The 16,111-nt window shown below is 40.4% G+C and overlaps 1 protein-coding gene across 1 annotated transcript in view; it reads right to left on the reverse strand.

The window, feature by feature from the left end:
- GATB (glutamyl-tRNA amidotransferase subunit B) overlaps positions 1-15,857 on the reverse strand; it is a 42,244-nt gene extending 26,387 nt beyond the window's left edge. Inside the window, exons 1-2 of the mRNA XM_054633829.2 lie at positions 15,651-15,857; positions 13,585-13,735 (exon numbers count right to left, since the gene is read on the reverse strand). Coding sequence (XP_054489804.2) covers positions 13,585-13,735; positions 15,651-15,823 — 324 coding nt within the window. The 5' untranslated portion in view covers positions 15,824-15,857. The remainder of the gene's footprint in view (positions 1-13,584; positions 13,736-15,650) is intronic.
- Between the last annotated feature and the right edge of the window lie 254 nt (positions 15,858-16,111).

Below are 16,111 nucleotides of genomic sequence, written 5' to 3' on the forward strand. Positions count from 1 at the left end.
ACACACTGCCGTATAAGGAGCATATATTCAATTTCACTTGCCTTCAGTCATCATTAGATCTCTTTCTTTGTGTGGGTAGCTCTTATTCATCATTAAAGTTGCGGCAGCTATAAATCTGCAAGGCTTTACCATGAAAATACAAGCTATTCAGTCACTTTGTCATAGCACATATGGAGGTGTGCACTTCTCTGGCTCGCTACTTTTGCAACATTCAGTGCTTTTGAATCTTTTGAGGACACAGGAGACAAATCACAGCCCATGATAACTGACTTGTAACCAGCTGTCAGCTCATACTGGGAATTTGAAACACAGGATTTGCATTAGGGACTGCAGTGCTGTTACAGTAGAACACTTCAGAGCACCTGTAACCACAGAACCACAGTGAATTTATGAGTATCTACACATACCATAGATTTTAATGCTTTGCTTAACCAGGATGAAATGATGCACACTTACATCTTTGCTAAAACAGAACCCAAAAGACAACAAGCGATCCCATGGCTACAAGTATACATGTTTCCAGCACCTAAGAAACCCAAGTGATAAAGGTTGTTGCAGAATGCCATGTGATCTATAGATCCAGCAAGGTCTTCACAAAGGAAAAAAGGAGTTAAATGCAGTTTTTTGACTGGATGGACTCATCATTCTCAGCACTACACCCTTCACCTCAGCAGGGTCAGGATCCAGAGGATTCCACTCCAAAAACTACTGACAAATGATGTTTTTTTTCAGATGCACTCTCATTAATTTAACAGTTCGTTTAACTAACACCAAATGGATGGAACTGAAAAGGAAAAAAGACTGATTTTGTCTTACTACAATTCTGACATGCTCACACTTACAGCATTTTGAAACAGGAACAGAACTTTATCCATCTTGTTCTGCACTGTACAGCTGCCAAGAAGTCTATTTCCAGCAGGACCATTAAAGGAGCACATTATGTAAAAGAATGTACATGACTTCATCTGCATTGACCAGAACATAAAAGGCTTAAATAAAGTTTTCTTCCATGTTTCTGACAGTATTTACTTTTTATATTCTCCAGCCTGATTTCTGAAAACATATTAAGCAGCTGTACATTTTCCATCATCCCACATCTTCAGCCAGAAAATGAATATCTTTATTTTATTCATTTAGTTTTTTAAAAATCAAAATAGTAAGAGAGGATATAGGCAACTCTTCATGTAACAAAAACTTTAAAATTGCTTATACAGAAAAGAAATTAAATATTTAAGACATTTAACAAGGGAACTTTCAGATCTTTAGTGTAGCTATATATGGCTAACTAGAACACATCATCTGTTCAGGCATATTTTACTTATTAAAAAATTTAAGAGATACATAAAGCAAATTCCAGACAAGAAAAAAGGAAGAACAATCTCCCTTTGAAATATCAATCCACAGCAAAATGCATGCAATTAGTCCTGACTCTAATCTAAAGAAAATTGATAACTACAAAATATGAATTTATTTTAGCAGCATAACTGCAGTTCATTATATAGTAGATGCTCCTGTTTTCAATAATTAATGCTTCCAGACTGCACACTTTTTTTTTTACTGTTTAAGGAATTGGATAACAGCAGTAGTCAAATGTTCAATGTTTAAAATATCGTCATATTTCTAAATATACAGGCAAATTTCCTCTTACTAAACCCTTATGGCACAATCCTGCTCAGCTTTACAAATTAGTGAGGACCTTTGCCAGTCAGTCCTGTAATAAAATTGCCCACCAGAAACCCATCAAGCCTCCATAAGGCCTGGTAGACTCAAAACACCACAGCTTCAAAGCAGTGAGCCAGTATCTTGCTACAGTTCCTGACGGTGCAGGGGTTGTGACTGACTGCAATCCGTGAACGAGACAAAACCCAACTCCTGAGTCACAATCACTGAAATCTTCATAGCACTTCATTGCTCTTCGATTTTTACTTCAAACAGGAGAGTGTGTATCTTACTCATTGCCCTAAGGGATAACTGTTTTGAGGTGAAAAAAAGAATCCCCATTTATACACCACTTAAACCAGAGAGATCTTTTGCTCTACTGCTGATGAAACATTTTGGCGGCTCTGGGGGAAAAGTGGCATAAAAACATGAAGTAGTAGTATTACCAAGTAGTATGTATTTATGTAGTATTATGTAGTATTACCAAGAATTTAGATGACTCTAATGTGTATGTGTCCCCAGCGTACTGCATCACAGTAGCCAAATCACTGTATATGCTCCATTACTGACTCAACTTCCCATGAACTTCCTTCACCCATCTCAGTGGTGAGAGAAGGCCTTGCAAAGCAGATCTTTCCTGCTATGGCACACTGAGATGGCTAACCATGCCAATCTGCTTCCTCTGCCCTGTGTGCCTTTAAGAAAACACAACCCAAACCCAACTAGATGACCCTCCTCTTCTTCAAAAATCATAACTTATCTAATACTGCTTCATGTCTGAAGTGACTTTTACTACCCATTGCCATGACCAAGCACAAATATGCTTGTAAAATGCTGTAAGCACAAATCACTGCTACCTTTCCTTCAAACAAGCCTTGCTTTTCAAATAATCTGCAGTGATAAACATCAATTCAGTACATGAAACTTCCCATACTAATGACCTAGAGTAAGCCCTCCAGCTTGTTTATGCAGTAAGCTGTTATTAAGTTGACAGCTTTGACTAGCACCAAAGATTTAAATTACTGGCTTGAACTGACAAGCTGCCTGTCTGCTATGTTAGCAAACTGCTGGCCTTGAAAGCAAGCTGTGTAGTTCCTGCAGTATCTATGGACAAAACACAACAGTCTATAAAGATTTCTTCAATATACTCTTCTAAATGGGAAGCATCCCTCCTAGTATTTGAAAAGAATCCTACAGAGCTATTACGAAAGGAAATGTAAATTGTTTGTATTAGAAACTCGTGAAAAACCTTAACAATGGCATCACAACACCAGCACCATTTCCCTTGTAGCTCTGGTCTCCTGCTACAGCACCATGGTAACTGAGCACTAAAGGAATGAAAGAACAGTCCAACCAAGATCTGTTTCTGCTACTTGTCTATTCTTTACATCTAGACCACAAGTGGAAAGACTCCTTTTAAGAATTTATCTTTATTTCCAAGTTCAGTTTAGTCAAGACCTTGGTTTTAAATACAATATTCAATAGCTATTCAAAACTATACACAATACCTTTGATGGCACAAATTCCCACCAAAAGCAATTTTCTAACAGCTTTTTCTTTAACAACGGGTTTAGTCCTTATATTAATACATTAAAGAAAGTTGGCACCCTTTTACATAAAGATATACATTTCTATATTTAGTAAATTACCATGTTTAAATTTTAAAGAGGGCAGGTAGGCAGCTTCTTGTTTTGCTAATGGGTATTGTATAGGATAACTGGGGGAAAAAGAAAAAATATCTAAATAACTCTCCTGAAAAAAGTTTATTTTTGCTAACTCTTACAAAAAAACCAATCATCTCTGCAATAACATTTGCACTCAGGAAGCCTATCTTAGAGAAGAAAATATTCCTTGTACTAAAAATGGCAAAATCAAAATAATTCCCCAGAAATTTGTGTAGTTTTTTATTCTAGGTCACACATTTTAATAAAGTAGATTTAATATTCACTGGCTATCTTAAGACCTTCAGTCCTACTTACAATCATGGAAAAAATCAGCATTAATCAGATTAACTACAGAACTGTTTATCTAAGAAATATTTAATTTTAGCTCCTTTTTCATTCAAAATAATATCTGAAAGAAGGAAGCAGTACAATGTACTCAGCCAGCTCTCCATAGACCAGACACCAATCTTTAGAAACCTCAACAGATATATCTAATCACATTTTCAAGTACTCCTATTTCATCTCACTCTGATTTTTATTTGCTTCTACTAATGGATATACCCAGTCTTACTATTCTAGCTGTGTTAAAAGCACCAAATTGCTGCAATATATGGTTCTTTGAAGTGCAATCATGAGTTAAACTTCAAAATAGAATACCCTTGTATGTACTTAGTCCCAGTGTAATTGAGGCTGTTCAGTCTGACTCTGTAGATGAGTACTTACTGCTCTGCAGCATTCTGCCTTGGCATCCTCCCACACACAGAGAAGGGACCAACTGGAGCTATGCATGTACAGAATGGAGATACAATAAATCAAGAGCTGACCATTTCCCAAATTTATTTCAATGGGTTACAATCAGACTCCATCCCCCGAAGGACGCAGTAAAATTTAAAAAACAAGACAACTTAAGCCCTGTAATTTCTTAGGTGTTCAAAGAACCCACATTCCAAAACCTGAGGTCTCAAATTTCAGGGAAAATTTTAAAAACTTCAGTTTAGTCTCCTCTGCACTTATTCCAGCATCTACTTCACAGCATGTTTGCTGCCCCAGTAAGAACATTATGTTCTTATGTCTAAGGAAAGGGGCAAGAAAGAAGGGGGAAGGAGCACCAGACATTTTAAATTGAGATCTTAGCATTACCAAAAGAGATTCCAGCCTAAGAGCCCAAAATGGCAACTCAGAAGCTGCAACAGCAAAAGCTATGAGGGGCATTAAATATACTTAATGCATTTTGCAAATTTACCTTTTCACAGTCTGGTACCAAACTCACAGAGTGCTATACAAAACATATTATTGCTAACCTTGTCTAGTGGCAAAGCTGGCCTGTGGTGATGCAGCACACAATGATTCCTGTCATATCTAAAAACTAGGCACTTCTGCCATTAACAAGCACCCAGCTCCCAAACACACTACTTCAGGTATACTCAACAGAGTAAGAGTACTTGCTCAAAGCTGAAGAGCTTTTATCACAAGGCTTAGGATGAAGGAAGCATCTTCCAGTGTCAGTGATGAGCAGAAAAATGCAGCAGCAGTACGGAGAAATGCTGACCCCTGGGAGCAAGAAAAATGGAACATTACACCAGGTACAAAGATATTTCAATAATGACAGAATTGAAGGTTTCTCAGCCCAACAGGAGTTGCTAGAAGAAACACAGAAGGAAAAATCTATTCAGACCACTGTGCGGGCAAATTGCTCAATGGTCTCAACAGAATAAATTTGTTTTCTGGGAAGCAGCCTATCCAGATCATATCTTTGATCCCATCAGCAGCATCTAAAACCAAAAAATTCTACCCTGCAGGACCAGTTCCAAGCAGGAGAACCCACAGAGAAGACAGGACAATGCAATGGTGATACAGTTGTTCATGAAACTCATAACCAAAAGCTGTGCTTATGTGGTGCTCTCATAAAGAAGTCCAGGACCTCTCTAACATCCAAGCTCTCCTTGCTGACATTAGTCTTCTGCATCTGCCACGTGGCATTTTTTGACCTGTCATAAGGATGCTCCCTCTCTAATGCTAGCTGGAATTTAAGTCACTGCTAATGCTATGTGATCCAGGGCACATTTCATGCAGGAAGATCCACTGATAACACCTCACTGCTGCTGGAGGTAGGAGACATTGCCCAGTGCAATGGCTAAAACTTAAGTTACAAGTTACGATCAAACCCAAAGGCAACAAGATGTTTAAGGAGAACCATCTCAGACCTTTCTTCCTACACTGAGTTCCAAAGAAAAAAAGGCTTTTGAATGTGAATATCATCTGCCTTCTTCAACACAACATAGATTGTTTAATTTCTTAAATGAAGACACTCAGAGCATTTAGGACAAAATAGTCTGTAAATAAACTCCTACCCCGTTTTTCCTTGCAGATGTTCCTTTGCTCATAGGCTTGGTGAGAGCCAGCTCTGTGGTTTTCTGAGTTGTAACAAATTCTGACCTTTGAACCCCATTTACTGCCATTTTCTATTATTTCAAAGTCTTGGCTATCTGCCCTCTGCTCCTTGCAATTTTTGTGTGTCTGAGAGCCCACACCAAACACACACTAAACTCTCAGCCCTTTGCCCTGACTCCCTCATTCCTTTTTTCCCCAACAGCTATCCACCAAAACATGGTTATTTGTTCTCAGCCATCTTTCCCTGCAGGCTGACCAAGATCCCTTAAGTGAGCACAATATACAAATTAGGAGTAAACCAGAAGTGGTCTTTTACACATAGATAAAAGATTCTACTAATTTGGGAAAACAATAGGTGACATAATGCAACAAGTCTTGCAAAGAACTATTAACAAATTATTTGAGAGAAATTGTAAGAGCAAATAGAAATTATTTGCTTTTAACAAACTTGTTCTGCAATAGCAGAAGCAACAGAGACTAATTTCCTTTAAATAATATCCCTAGTTTGTTTTACTTACACAGTGACCCCAAAATTCTCTCTCCTGTGATTCCCACATCTTCTCCTTATTTCATCAGACATCCCAAAATGAGTACAAAGTGTCACAAGTATCTGAAGAGCAGCAGCCCAAAAAAGGGAGACTAAATCGATAACTTCTTCTTCATATGCTTGCTAATATAGTTGTAACAACCCTCTACAAGGGTTTTTGGAGTAAAAACCCTCTAAAATTTTTTGGAGTAAAATTTGGCTGAACTTGGCAGCAAAATTTCAAAACAAGCATTTCTTGAAAAATAGAAAACAATATCCTTCTGGCAAAATCTGCATATGTAACTAACAGAAATCACTTGCAGAAGTTTACATAATCCTCTCAAAATCAAATACAGTCATATTTAAGGTGGCAAGGTGATTGATAATCAGAGAGAACACAAAGAAATTAATTTTACCCCAGGAATTGATTACAGCCTAATTGCGCCAAGATAAGTTTCCAACAAAATACAACAAAATAACTGACAGTTATGCAACATTACTCACCAGACAGCTAACCATAAGATAACAAAGACCCAGTCTACAATTATCTGTCATTACTGTCACACAATGCTTCCCTAAACACATTTTAATGAAAAACTCTTCAATGAGACAATTGCTAAGAAGAATGAAGTAGCAAGAGGTCAGTTTGCAAAGTTAAAATGCTAAGAAATTGGTAGAACCATGGAACTTTTGCTTAAGAGAGCACTGCTAAGATACACATATATACAACATACCACCTTGGATTTCCTCAGATGGAGACACCTGGAACCAAACTGTGAGAAACTAAATCAAATAAAAAACTTAAGGGTGCCAGAACACCTAAAGTGACTGATAACAGAGGTAATAGAAATTTGCAACAATATTTGCAGGTCCAACTTAAAGAAATTCCCACCCACTGAGAAAAGCTACTGCAAAAAGCTTATGTGCATTTCAGCAGCAATTTCCAAATGAATTCAGAAAGGGGCACACTGATACATCATGCAGTTGTGCTGTTCAGAAGTGTCCAAGATGGCAGAATAATTGCACTAATAGGACTGTGTGAAATAAAGAAACAAGATACTGTCAACTCCTGCTCCCCCACTTAGAAGTAGAAAAAAACCTGTGTAAAACAAAAGGTAAAAGGGATTAAAAAGAAACAACAGAAAAGGAGGTAAGAGAAAATATAGGCAACATCATTGATGCACTGAAGGATCTACTGAAATAGGTGATAACAAGATGTTGTATCAACTCAATGCTATTCTAACAGGCAAGTTTGCATCAGCCACAGGGACCTGTTAAGGATGAACAGTAAAGCCAACAAGAACAAACAGAGAGTTCAACACTTACTGAGGTGCTAAGGAGACAGCCCAACCTGCATTGTTAGCTTCGACAAAAAGATTAAAACACCCAGAATGAGGGTCAGAAATACTCCCAAATATGAGACATAGCAAAAAGTGAGAGAAAATGTTACAAGAGACATCTTCAAAGCTTGAGAGAGGAGCAACAAATGTCACAAAATACTTCAATACACAAGAACAGAGAGTCTCCAGAAAAAAATGCCCTGAGTATGATATAAAGTTGAGCTAAGCAGCTGCAGTAATGGAGGAAATACAACATTTCTCAGACCCCAGTGAAGGAGTTTGGTACCAGAGGTAACCCTGGGGCTGTGAATGATCCTATGGAGCACAAAGAAACAGAATGAGAGACAACCTGCACCATAACTCAGTCCTGAGTCACCTGAGGTCAGCATCTAATCATCTTTCAAAGGCTTCTTCTGACCAGTACAACAGCTTTGAACTGATTAATAGTTTAAAATTTGGTAGGCAGACTTTAATTCAGCATGAACTTGGACATTTAAGGGTCTATGAGCCACAAAAGACAAAAGCATCCTCAGAGAGCAATGGTTTAAAAGCCTAATTCACTCCTCTATTCTTTTTCTAAATTATTTGGTATTTTCTTTGTAGAAGCTTTCTGGACTGCAAGCCCAGCAAGCTTGCAGTCCAGAAAGCAAGAAAAAGAGTGTGAGCAAGAAAAGACTCCCAAGCACTGACCAAGCATGTTACAAACCCAAATATTATCAGGAAAGAAAGGATTGCAACACAAATGTACCATCAAATTCTATTAAAGTCCTCTTTTTTCTCCTAAGTACAATTACTACAGTTTTAGAGAAATAAGTGATGAGGAGTTTAAATGAACCTAGACATAGGTAAATGGCTTAAAACAAGCATGAACTCACTTTTTCCATCAGGCATTGCCACTAATTTATTTTTAGAGGAGAGCTCATGGATACAAAAACCTAGCCATCATGTAGTTTCAAAGAAAAGAAGAAGATGTATGTAATGCAAACTAAAAAAACATCCTACAAAGATCAGAAGATTGTTAATTCCCCATGAAAAGTGCACACAATTAAAACTGTAGTTACCAAAAGTCAAGCTAAGAAGCAGGCTTTTTTTCAAAACAAAGTAGTAGAAGAAGGGAGTAAATTCACATTGCCTGCCAGCATGAATGTCAAAACAAAACTGAAATCACAAGTTGGTAAAGCAGCTGTTGCAATCATCAGATTTAACAGGCACAGGATAAAAAAAAAAATCTAGTTTCAAGCTGTAAAGTATAAACTCTGGTCTCAAATGCTGTTTCTCTTCCAGTATGAATAGCTGACAGATCCACCAAAATCTCACACAAACCTCTCAGAGCCTTTGAAAGCAAACGCATCAGATAAATCCTGTATATTCTGATGAATTCTAGATGTTATTTAAGTCTGGTAATCCATCTCCCAAAACATCTGGGAAAACACTGGGTACCTGCCACTGCCAAGAACAGATGGAAACACCCTCTGTAATCCCAAACTGATTATTAGCCCTGTCACATGCCTGGGCAGCCCCTCACCAGCCCAGCACTGCAAGGCAACAGCCAGATCCAGGTGCTCCCAGAGACTCTGCAGTGCTGCACTGGCAACTGCCAGCTTCGGATGAGCCCGGGCTTGGAGCTGAGGGTGCCAGAGCTCAGTGCCAGAAGGAACAAGGGCTGAGAGCTGCTCTAGCACTGCTCTCCTCCATGCAAAAGAGTGATCTGCTTGCCCCAAGGGTTTCTGAAAAGTCTGTTGTAAAAATAAAAAGATAAAACAGATGCTGTTCACACTAAGAGGAGAATGAAATTCAAACACATGAGAAGATATTAAAAAAATTCAAAATATTTAGGACTGTAGGGCTAATATTAATTCAAATCTTATTAATTTAAACTTTGGATACGTAAATCCTAGATTATTTCTTTATATACTTACCTACAAAGGATTGCCTACAATAGGATCATGGTTTCACTTCAGTCATGCCAGAGACAAACCCAAAATGTGTGACAAAGACTAAGCACTGACAAAAAGGTTTCAGCCTTTAGCTGCTAGATCTACTATCTTATTTCTGTGGCTGAGCTATAATTAACTTTTAGTCAGCCACCTCCATCACAAAAATAGATAATCATGGATTCTTCTTCTGTGAGCCCAGTTTTAGCTTTAAAAACCTTTCTAAAGCCTCTCAGAATTTTCAGAGCCTAAACCAGATTGGGAGGGCAACCACTTTTATGGATCCTCAGAAGAATTTTAGTCCAGTTTGCAGGTATAATGCACTACCTGCTACCATGTATAAAATAGGTCTTCTGAAGATACAAGCCAAGATCATTGCCAAGTCCATTCCCAAGGTAAAAAACCCAGGCTTTTGTAAATTTCATGAAATGAAATGAAATTAAACATATGGAGTCAAATGTGGTCCCAAACTGTCAGTGGACAAGGAATTGGCTGTGTGGTGGCACTAAAAGAGCTGTGGTCATCTGTTCAATGTCCAAGTGGAGGCCAGTGACAAGTGGTGTTAGGTGGTCTCAGCTGGGACCAGAGCTGTTCAATGTCTTTGTCAGTGACAGGGACAGGGGGATCAGGTGCATTCTCAGCAAGTTCACAGATGACAACAAGCTGTGTGGTGTGACCAACATGCTGCAGGGCAGGGATGCCATCCAGAGAGACCTGGGCAGGCTTGAGAAGTGGGCCTGTGCAAACCTCATGAAGTTCAACACAGTCAGGTGCAAAATCCTGCACCTGGATCAGGGCAATCCCAAGCACCAATACAGGCTGGGAAGAGAATGGATTGACAGCAGCCCCAGGGAAAAGGACTTGGGGGTGCTGGTTGAGGCAATGCTCAGCATGAGCCAGCAAAGCACACCTGTAGTGCAGAGAGCAAACCATGGCCTGGGCTACATCCCAAAGCAGTGTGGGCAGCAGGGCAAGGGAGAGGATTCTGCGCCTCTACTCCACCCTTGTGAGTTCCCACCTGGAGTGCTGCATCCTGCTCTGGGATCCCAAACATAATAGGGACATGCACCTACTGGAGAGGGTCTGAGGAGGGCCATGAAGATGAGCACTGGGCTGCAACACCCCTCCTATGAAGACAGGCAGAGACAGTTGGGGTTGTTCAGCATTGAGAAAACTCCAGAGAGACCTTACAGCACTTTCAGGTACCTAAAAAGGGCCTGAGAGAGCCAGAAGGGCATTTTACAAGGGCTTGTAACAACAGGACATGGTTTTAAATTGACACAGGGCAGGTTTTAAATTGACACAGGGCAGGTTTAGATGTTACCAAGACATTCCTTACTTTGTGAGGGAGTTGAGGCACAGGCTGCCCAGAGAAGCTGTGGCTGCCCCATCCCTGGAAGTGCTCAAGGCCAGGCTGGATGGAGCTCTGAGGAGCCTGCTCTAATGGAAGGAGTCTCTGCCCATGGGATGGAACCAGATGAGCTGTAGGGTCCCTGGCACTCAAACCATCCCATGATTCTATAATATTTTTTTCTGTCTCATGCCAAATAGGAGGGCACCTGCAAAGCTCCTCTTGCCTGTCTCAGAGGCACTTTATGAGAACAACACACTACCACTGTGATGACCCTCCCAAGGCCTAGTTGCAGCAGAAGGATAAAATAAGCTGTATTAACCTTACAGGAAGCAAATATAAAAAGGAAAGCAGGAGGAGGGCTAAACACATTCTTCTAGTTTCACCTCTCCTGTGTAGAGCACAGCAAAAGCTCATATCAACACTTACTGTGACCCAGAAATGCACAGCAACCTGAAAAGCTCCCTTCAGCACCATCATTTCTGGTCCCACTGTGAAGGAGCAAATGCTAGGACAGTTCTCTATCACAGCCATCTCGTTGTCACACAGTAAATTTAAATCCTTGTGACACTGAAAACTGTCCCTATAGTTCTCAGGTTAAAACAACAATCATTCTATTCTAGACTCAGAACAACTATTGTATAAAAACTTTGCTGTTTTTTTTTTTTTATTATTTTTCAACAAAATAGAGTCCAAATGAAAGGCCAAATATCCAAGTACTCTTATTAGTCAATAACCTAACATTTAATAAAATGGCTTTTGTTGGTTTGTTTTTATTCTACAAATACTCTGAATTTTCAAAAATGACCTTCCATCTTTCAAAATTTACCAAAAGTCAATTCTGCTTCAGATACTATTGCCATGTACAAATTTACACAGAGAAAACAAGCCCATCTGATTCCAGAGCAAATGCTGGCCTCAGCAGCAGCAGGTACAATAGGAAAATAGAGCTATGACTCCTGATTGGATTTTGCATCACATTCTAACATGCAGGAACATGTATTCTGTAACATCCACTTTCAACTCTGTTTTCATCAGTACTATAGTAAGAAAAAATCTTTCCTCTCTCTGTATAGATAACAGCAGCTAATAGAACCTAACATAGCATCACTACTTTAAAATTAACCTAACCATTCTGGATTTTTTCTTCCCAGGTGCAGTTACTTTCTTTACCAAAGCCCACATGTACTGGAGTCTTCTTACAAAGGTCATACCAAGCCTCATTAATAAAGAAAAAAGACACACACACATACATTGAACCCTTAATAAACAGTAACATGGAGAAAAATTAACCTCCTCATAAATATTCATTTTTGTTCACTCAGGAACAGCTTTTCTACTTGACTGAAGATAAGCATTAGACAATCTAAGAGAATTTCTGTGCATTAACAGAAGGTTAAATAGAAGGTCCAAAACCAGAATCTTGAACTCTTTTGGATTTTTTGACTAACCTAGTCCTGCCCCCAAATGAAAGAACTAATTTTCTGTCTTTAAGTCTAGCTAGACTCTTCTAAAACCAAATTATTACATAAGATTCCCGTTATCTCCATATAGTCAGATCTGAAACTCAGCTCTAAATTGCCACTGCAACCAGAGCAAAGACCCAATTTTATCAGCATCTAAACTTCGCTTCCTTAATTTTCAGTACCTTTGCAAATACAGAAATAAAAATAAAATAATAATAACATAATTTCTCCTTTTAAGGATCATGACATATATCAAGACCCTAGAAATCCAGCCACAAATTAGTTCTCAATTTTAGATTATCTGAGGCTGTTTTATGGTGATGAAAAACTTCAACTAGATTTAAAAATACATTTCTATAACTGGAATTCAAATCTGCACATTTAATGAATATAGTCAGTGAAATGTTTCTGCTTTAAATAATTAGACCCCATCTTAGTCTCTGCAGAGTTGCTGCATGTGGCAATGCTAAGTCTATTAAATTTTTTTTTCACTGTATTGTAAGAGCTTATGTTATAATTTTTTAACTTTTATTTTTAAATTAAACTTGTTAGATACTCAGAGAATTCCACAGCAGTACTGTCATAGCCATCACAGTTATAATTAAGCTGTGAATTCAAACACTTACTAAGTTTTCACTAATAAACCTTATTGCTATGTGCTAGCTAGTTATTCTGACCTATTAATCCCCAATGTCTCACACACATTACTTTTTTTTTTTAATAATTACTTTGCTCTGGAAATAGGAATGGTTGACACTTTCCTAAATTGGAGACTTTCTACTCAGGAAGCAAAGAAACTCCTCAGTGAGACATTCCAAATGGCAAATGACAGCTACATAAACAAACATATGGCAAAACAACATCAAATGGCCACTCAGAAATCTAAGATGTTCTTCTCTGACTGGGCTTTAGGCATCTCTCATATTTAAGGAATTTCCTGTGTGGCATACTAAGCAAACACACCCACTCTGGCCTCAAAGAAATACCACAACCCATTCACTATGCTGAAGAGACACTCCTGATTTTTCTCCTTTGAGGGGATATAAAGTATCTGAGGCAATAACTAGGGAGTGAGGAAATGGAAAAGAAACAATTCTAGGCATCTCATGTTATGAAACAAACAGAAACCAGAAAAGTAAGGAAAAGCAGCCATATATATGACTTTAGTCAAATCCTGGAAAGAATAAAATAGAAGCAAACACAAAGTTGTCTGACATTAATCCTGACATAAATGAAATTGCAGCTTAACTTACTGGTAAAGTTCCTGGTAAAGAGGCATCAAAGAAAGACACCAAGGAGTTGGGAGGTGCTGCAAACTGGACTTGGGAACCAGAGAAGAGTTTTGAGTTGGAGCTGATCTGTGCATGAATTTCCAGACCCACAACTGGTACCCACGGAGCAAGGCTGAAAAGGAAAGAGGAAAAGGGAGAAAAATTTTACATACAGATGATGTTAAAAACCGTGGAAACTTAGAAACAGAAGAATCAGGAACGCTTACTTTATGGAAAAAAATTAAACTGTAATTGTAAAAAAATTGTAAACAATGTTTCAAATACATCTACACTGTAATAGAAAAAGCTGTGTTGTGATACTAGAGAACGGAGGCTACGGGAAATATATGGCAGTGTTCGTTATATGCAAAAAAGAATATAATGAAAAATGTAATGGTTTAAAACTTTTAACTTTTCCTTACGTGAGAAATCTCAGAGAAATTAATGAGGCACACTTGCATGCTGGATGAACTCTAATTTGGTGCCTTGTGAAAATCCCCAAATCATCATAAATATGAATTACTTCTCAGGTAGTTTGATAAATCTCCAACAGACAGGTGGCATAATAAATTATGTATTCTCTGTCAGATAGACACTTGCATGCTGGGAAAGGTGGCTCTCCAGAGCAGCGTTAGTAGAATATTAGCATAAACATTAGTAATCTGGTAATAGAGAAATCATCATTTCAACTAGAGAGCTACTGTTCTCTGAATGTATTCTGCAGAATAAAGCTTCTCCATATCATCTAAAAAGTAATTGCAATTCTCACATCCATAACCTTTATATGGACAAGAGAAAAAGGTCACCTTTACAGTATGAATTGCTTGACAGTTTCTGTAAGTAATTATCTGGCCTTGTACAAATGAAGTGGCACAAATAATATTTCACTGATGAAATCACATTTCTGTGGCAGAACACTTCAGCAGTATGAGTACCCAGACAGCTATAGGAGACAAGCAAGCTATGGGAAAACATCAGACAAATATATCAAGTACAGTGTTCCTTCCAGAGGTGAACATTCTACACTGCCAAGATTTTAGTTCTCCATCTGCCCTCCACCAGCTGAGGACATCCCTACAAACACCAAACTAGTGATGCAGATGCCACTTCTATTGATACTTTAGGAAGAAGAATATTATCATGAAAGATTAAGGTTCAGATGTTTAAAGGAGCTAATAAATTTTCTTTCATTGAAATAGTATTATTCTTCAGTATTTTCAGCTGATCATACAAATGCTTCGAGGTTTGAGAAATAATGTGGGCTTTCCTTTACATTTTGGACACAAATTCATTCCATTGCTTCCTGTATTCTTCAGAAACGCCTTTCTGTCATATCATGGCATTAAAAATTACATCAGGTTTTGCCTAATCGGCATGCTGGCTTACACTCAGAGATAAAGGTACGTGCACCAGTCAGTCCTTCAATGCTACTAACAGCACTGGTGAGGCACCTCCAGCTTCTTGCCGTGTTTGCTCACGGATTATGTTTATCTGTGTCTCTAAAGAATCAGCAGCACACTCCTGCCGCTGTCTGCACAACTTTTTGGAAGCGATCAGCTGTGCACACCCTCGTGGGACACCAGAGAACAGGAGAACTTGTTCAGCCCGTGACTTTCAGCTGCAGCAGAAACCAAGTGCTCTGCTTCAGGCACACCGCCCGTATCTCACAATACCCCTCTGGAAGGGAAAGCCTCTTTTGGGCTGGAGTAACCCTGGAAATCGCGCTCAGGAAAGCCGGAGCAGCGCTCGCTGTGGTTTCCCGGCACACGGAGCGCTCGGGCTGGCCGAGCTGCGGCTCTCCTGGCAGCCCGGCGTGCCGGAGGGTCACGGCCCCGCCCGCGGCAATCACCGACCGACCGCGCTTCGGGGAATGCGGGACAAACGTGCGCTGCCTGCACCAATGCCTCACACCGCTCACACGCCCCAATTTACACCGGGCCCCGCCGCTGTCACCGCCGCTGCCGTGCCCAAGCCCGGAGCCCCGGACCGGGCTGCAGAGCACCACCAGCTCCACCGGCCCGTCTCCCCGCGCCGTCCCGGCAGCGTACCCGCTCTTCCCCGCCGGCACCGCCCCGCCTCTCGCGTTACAGGCGACAGCCCTCTGCCCGCGGGGGAAAGGGCCAGGGCCGGGCCCGGGCCCCGGCTGCCCCGCGCCGCGCTGCCGCGCCCGGCGCCAGACCCCGCCGCACCCCCGCGCCGCCACGGCCACCAGGGCCGCCATTGCCCCGCCAGCGGCGGCTCGGCGCCCGCAGCGCCCCCTGGGAAACGCAGTCCGAGATGGCTGCGCGGAGCGCGGGTTGTGCGGGCGCACTACAACTCCCGTCAGGCCGCTGGCCTGGCACCGGCCCGCCCAGCCGGCAAGAGGTGGGCCCGCGGGTCCGCTGCTTATCCCGGGAATGCTGGAGCGAGCTGTGGCATCGCTGCTTGGCCGCTATTTAGAGCGCGTTAGGGGGCTCAGATCCTCAAAGTGCATTGAATGTGGTTTTCTTCTGGGCTCACGCTTTTAGAA

The sequence above is a fragment of the Agelaius phoeniceus genome, chromosome 4 (assembly GCF_051311805.1).
Source record: "Agelaius phoeniceus isolate bAgePho1 chromosome 4, bAgePho1.hap1, whole genome shotgun sequence".
Taxonomy (NCBI): Eukaryota; Metazoa; Chordata; class Aves; order Passeriformes; family Icteridae; genus Agelaius; species Agelaius phoeniceus.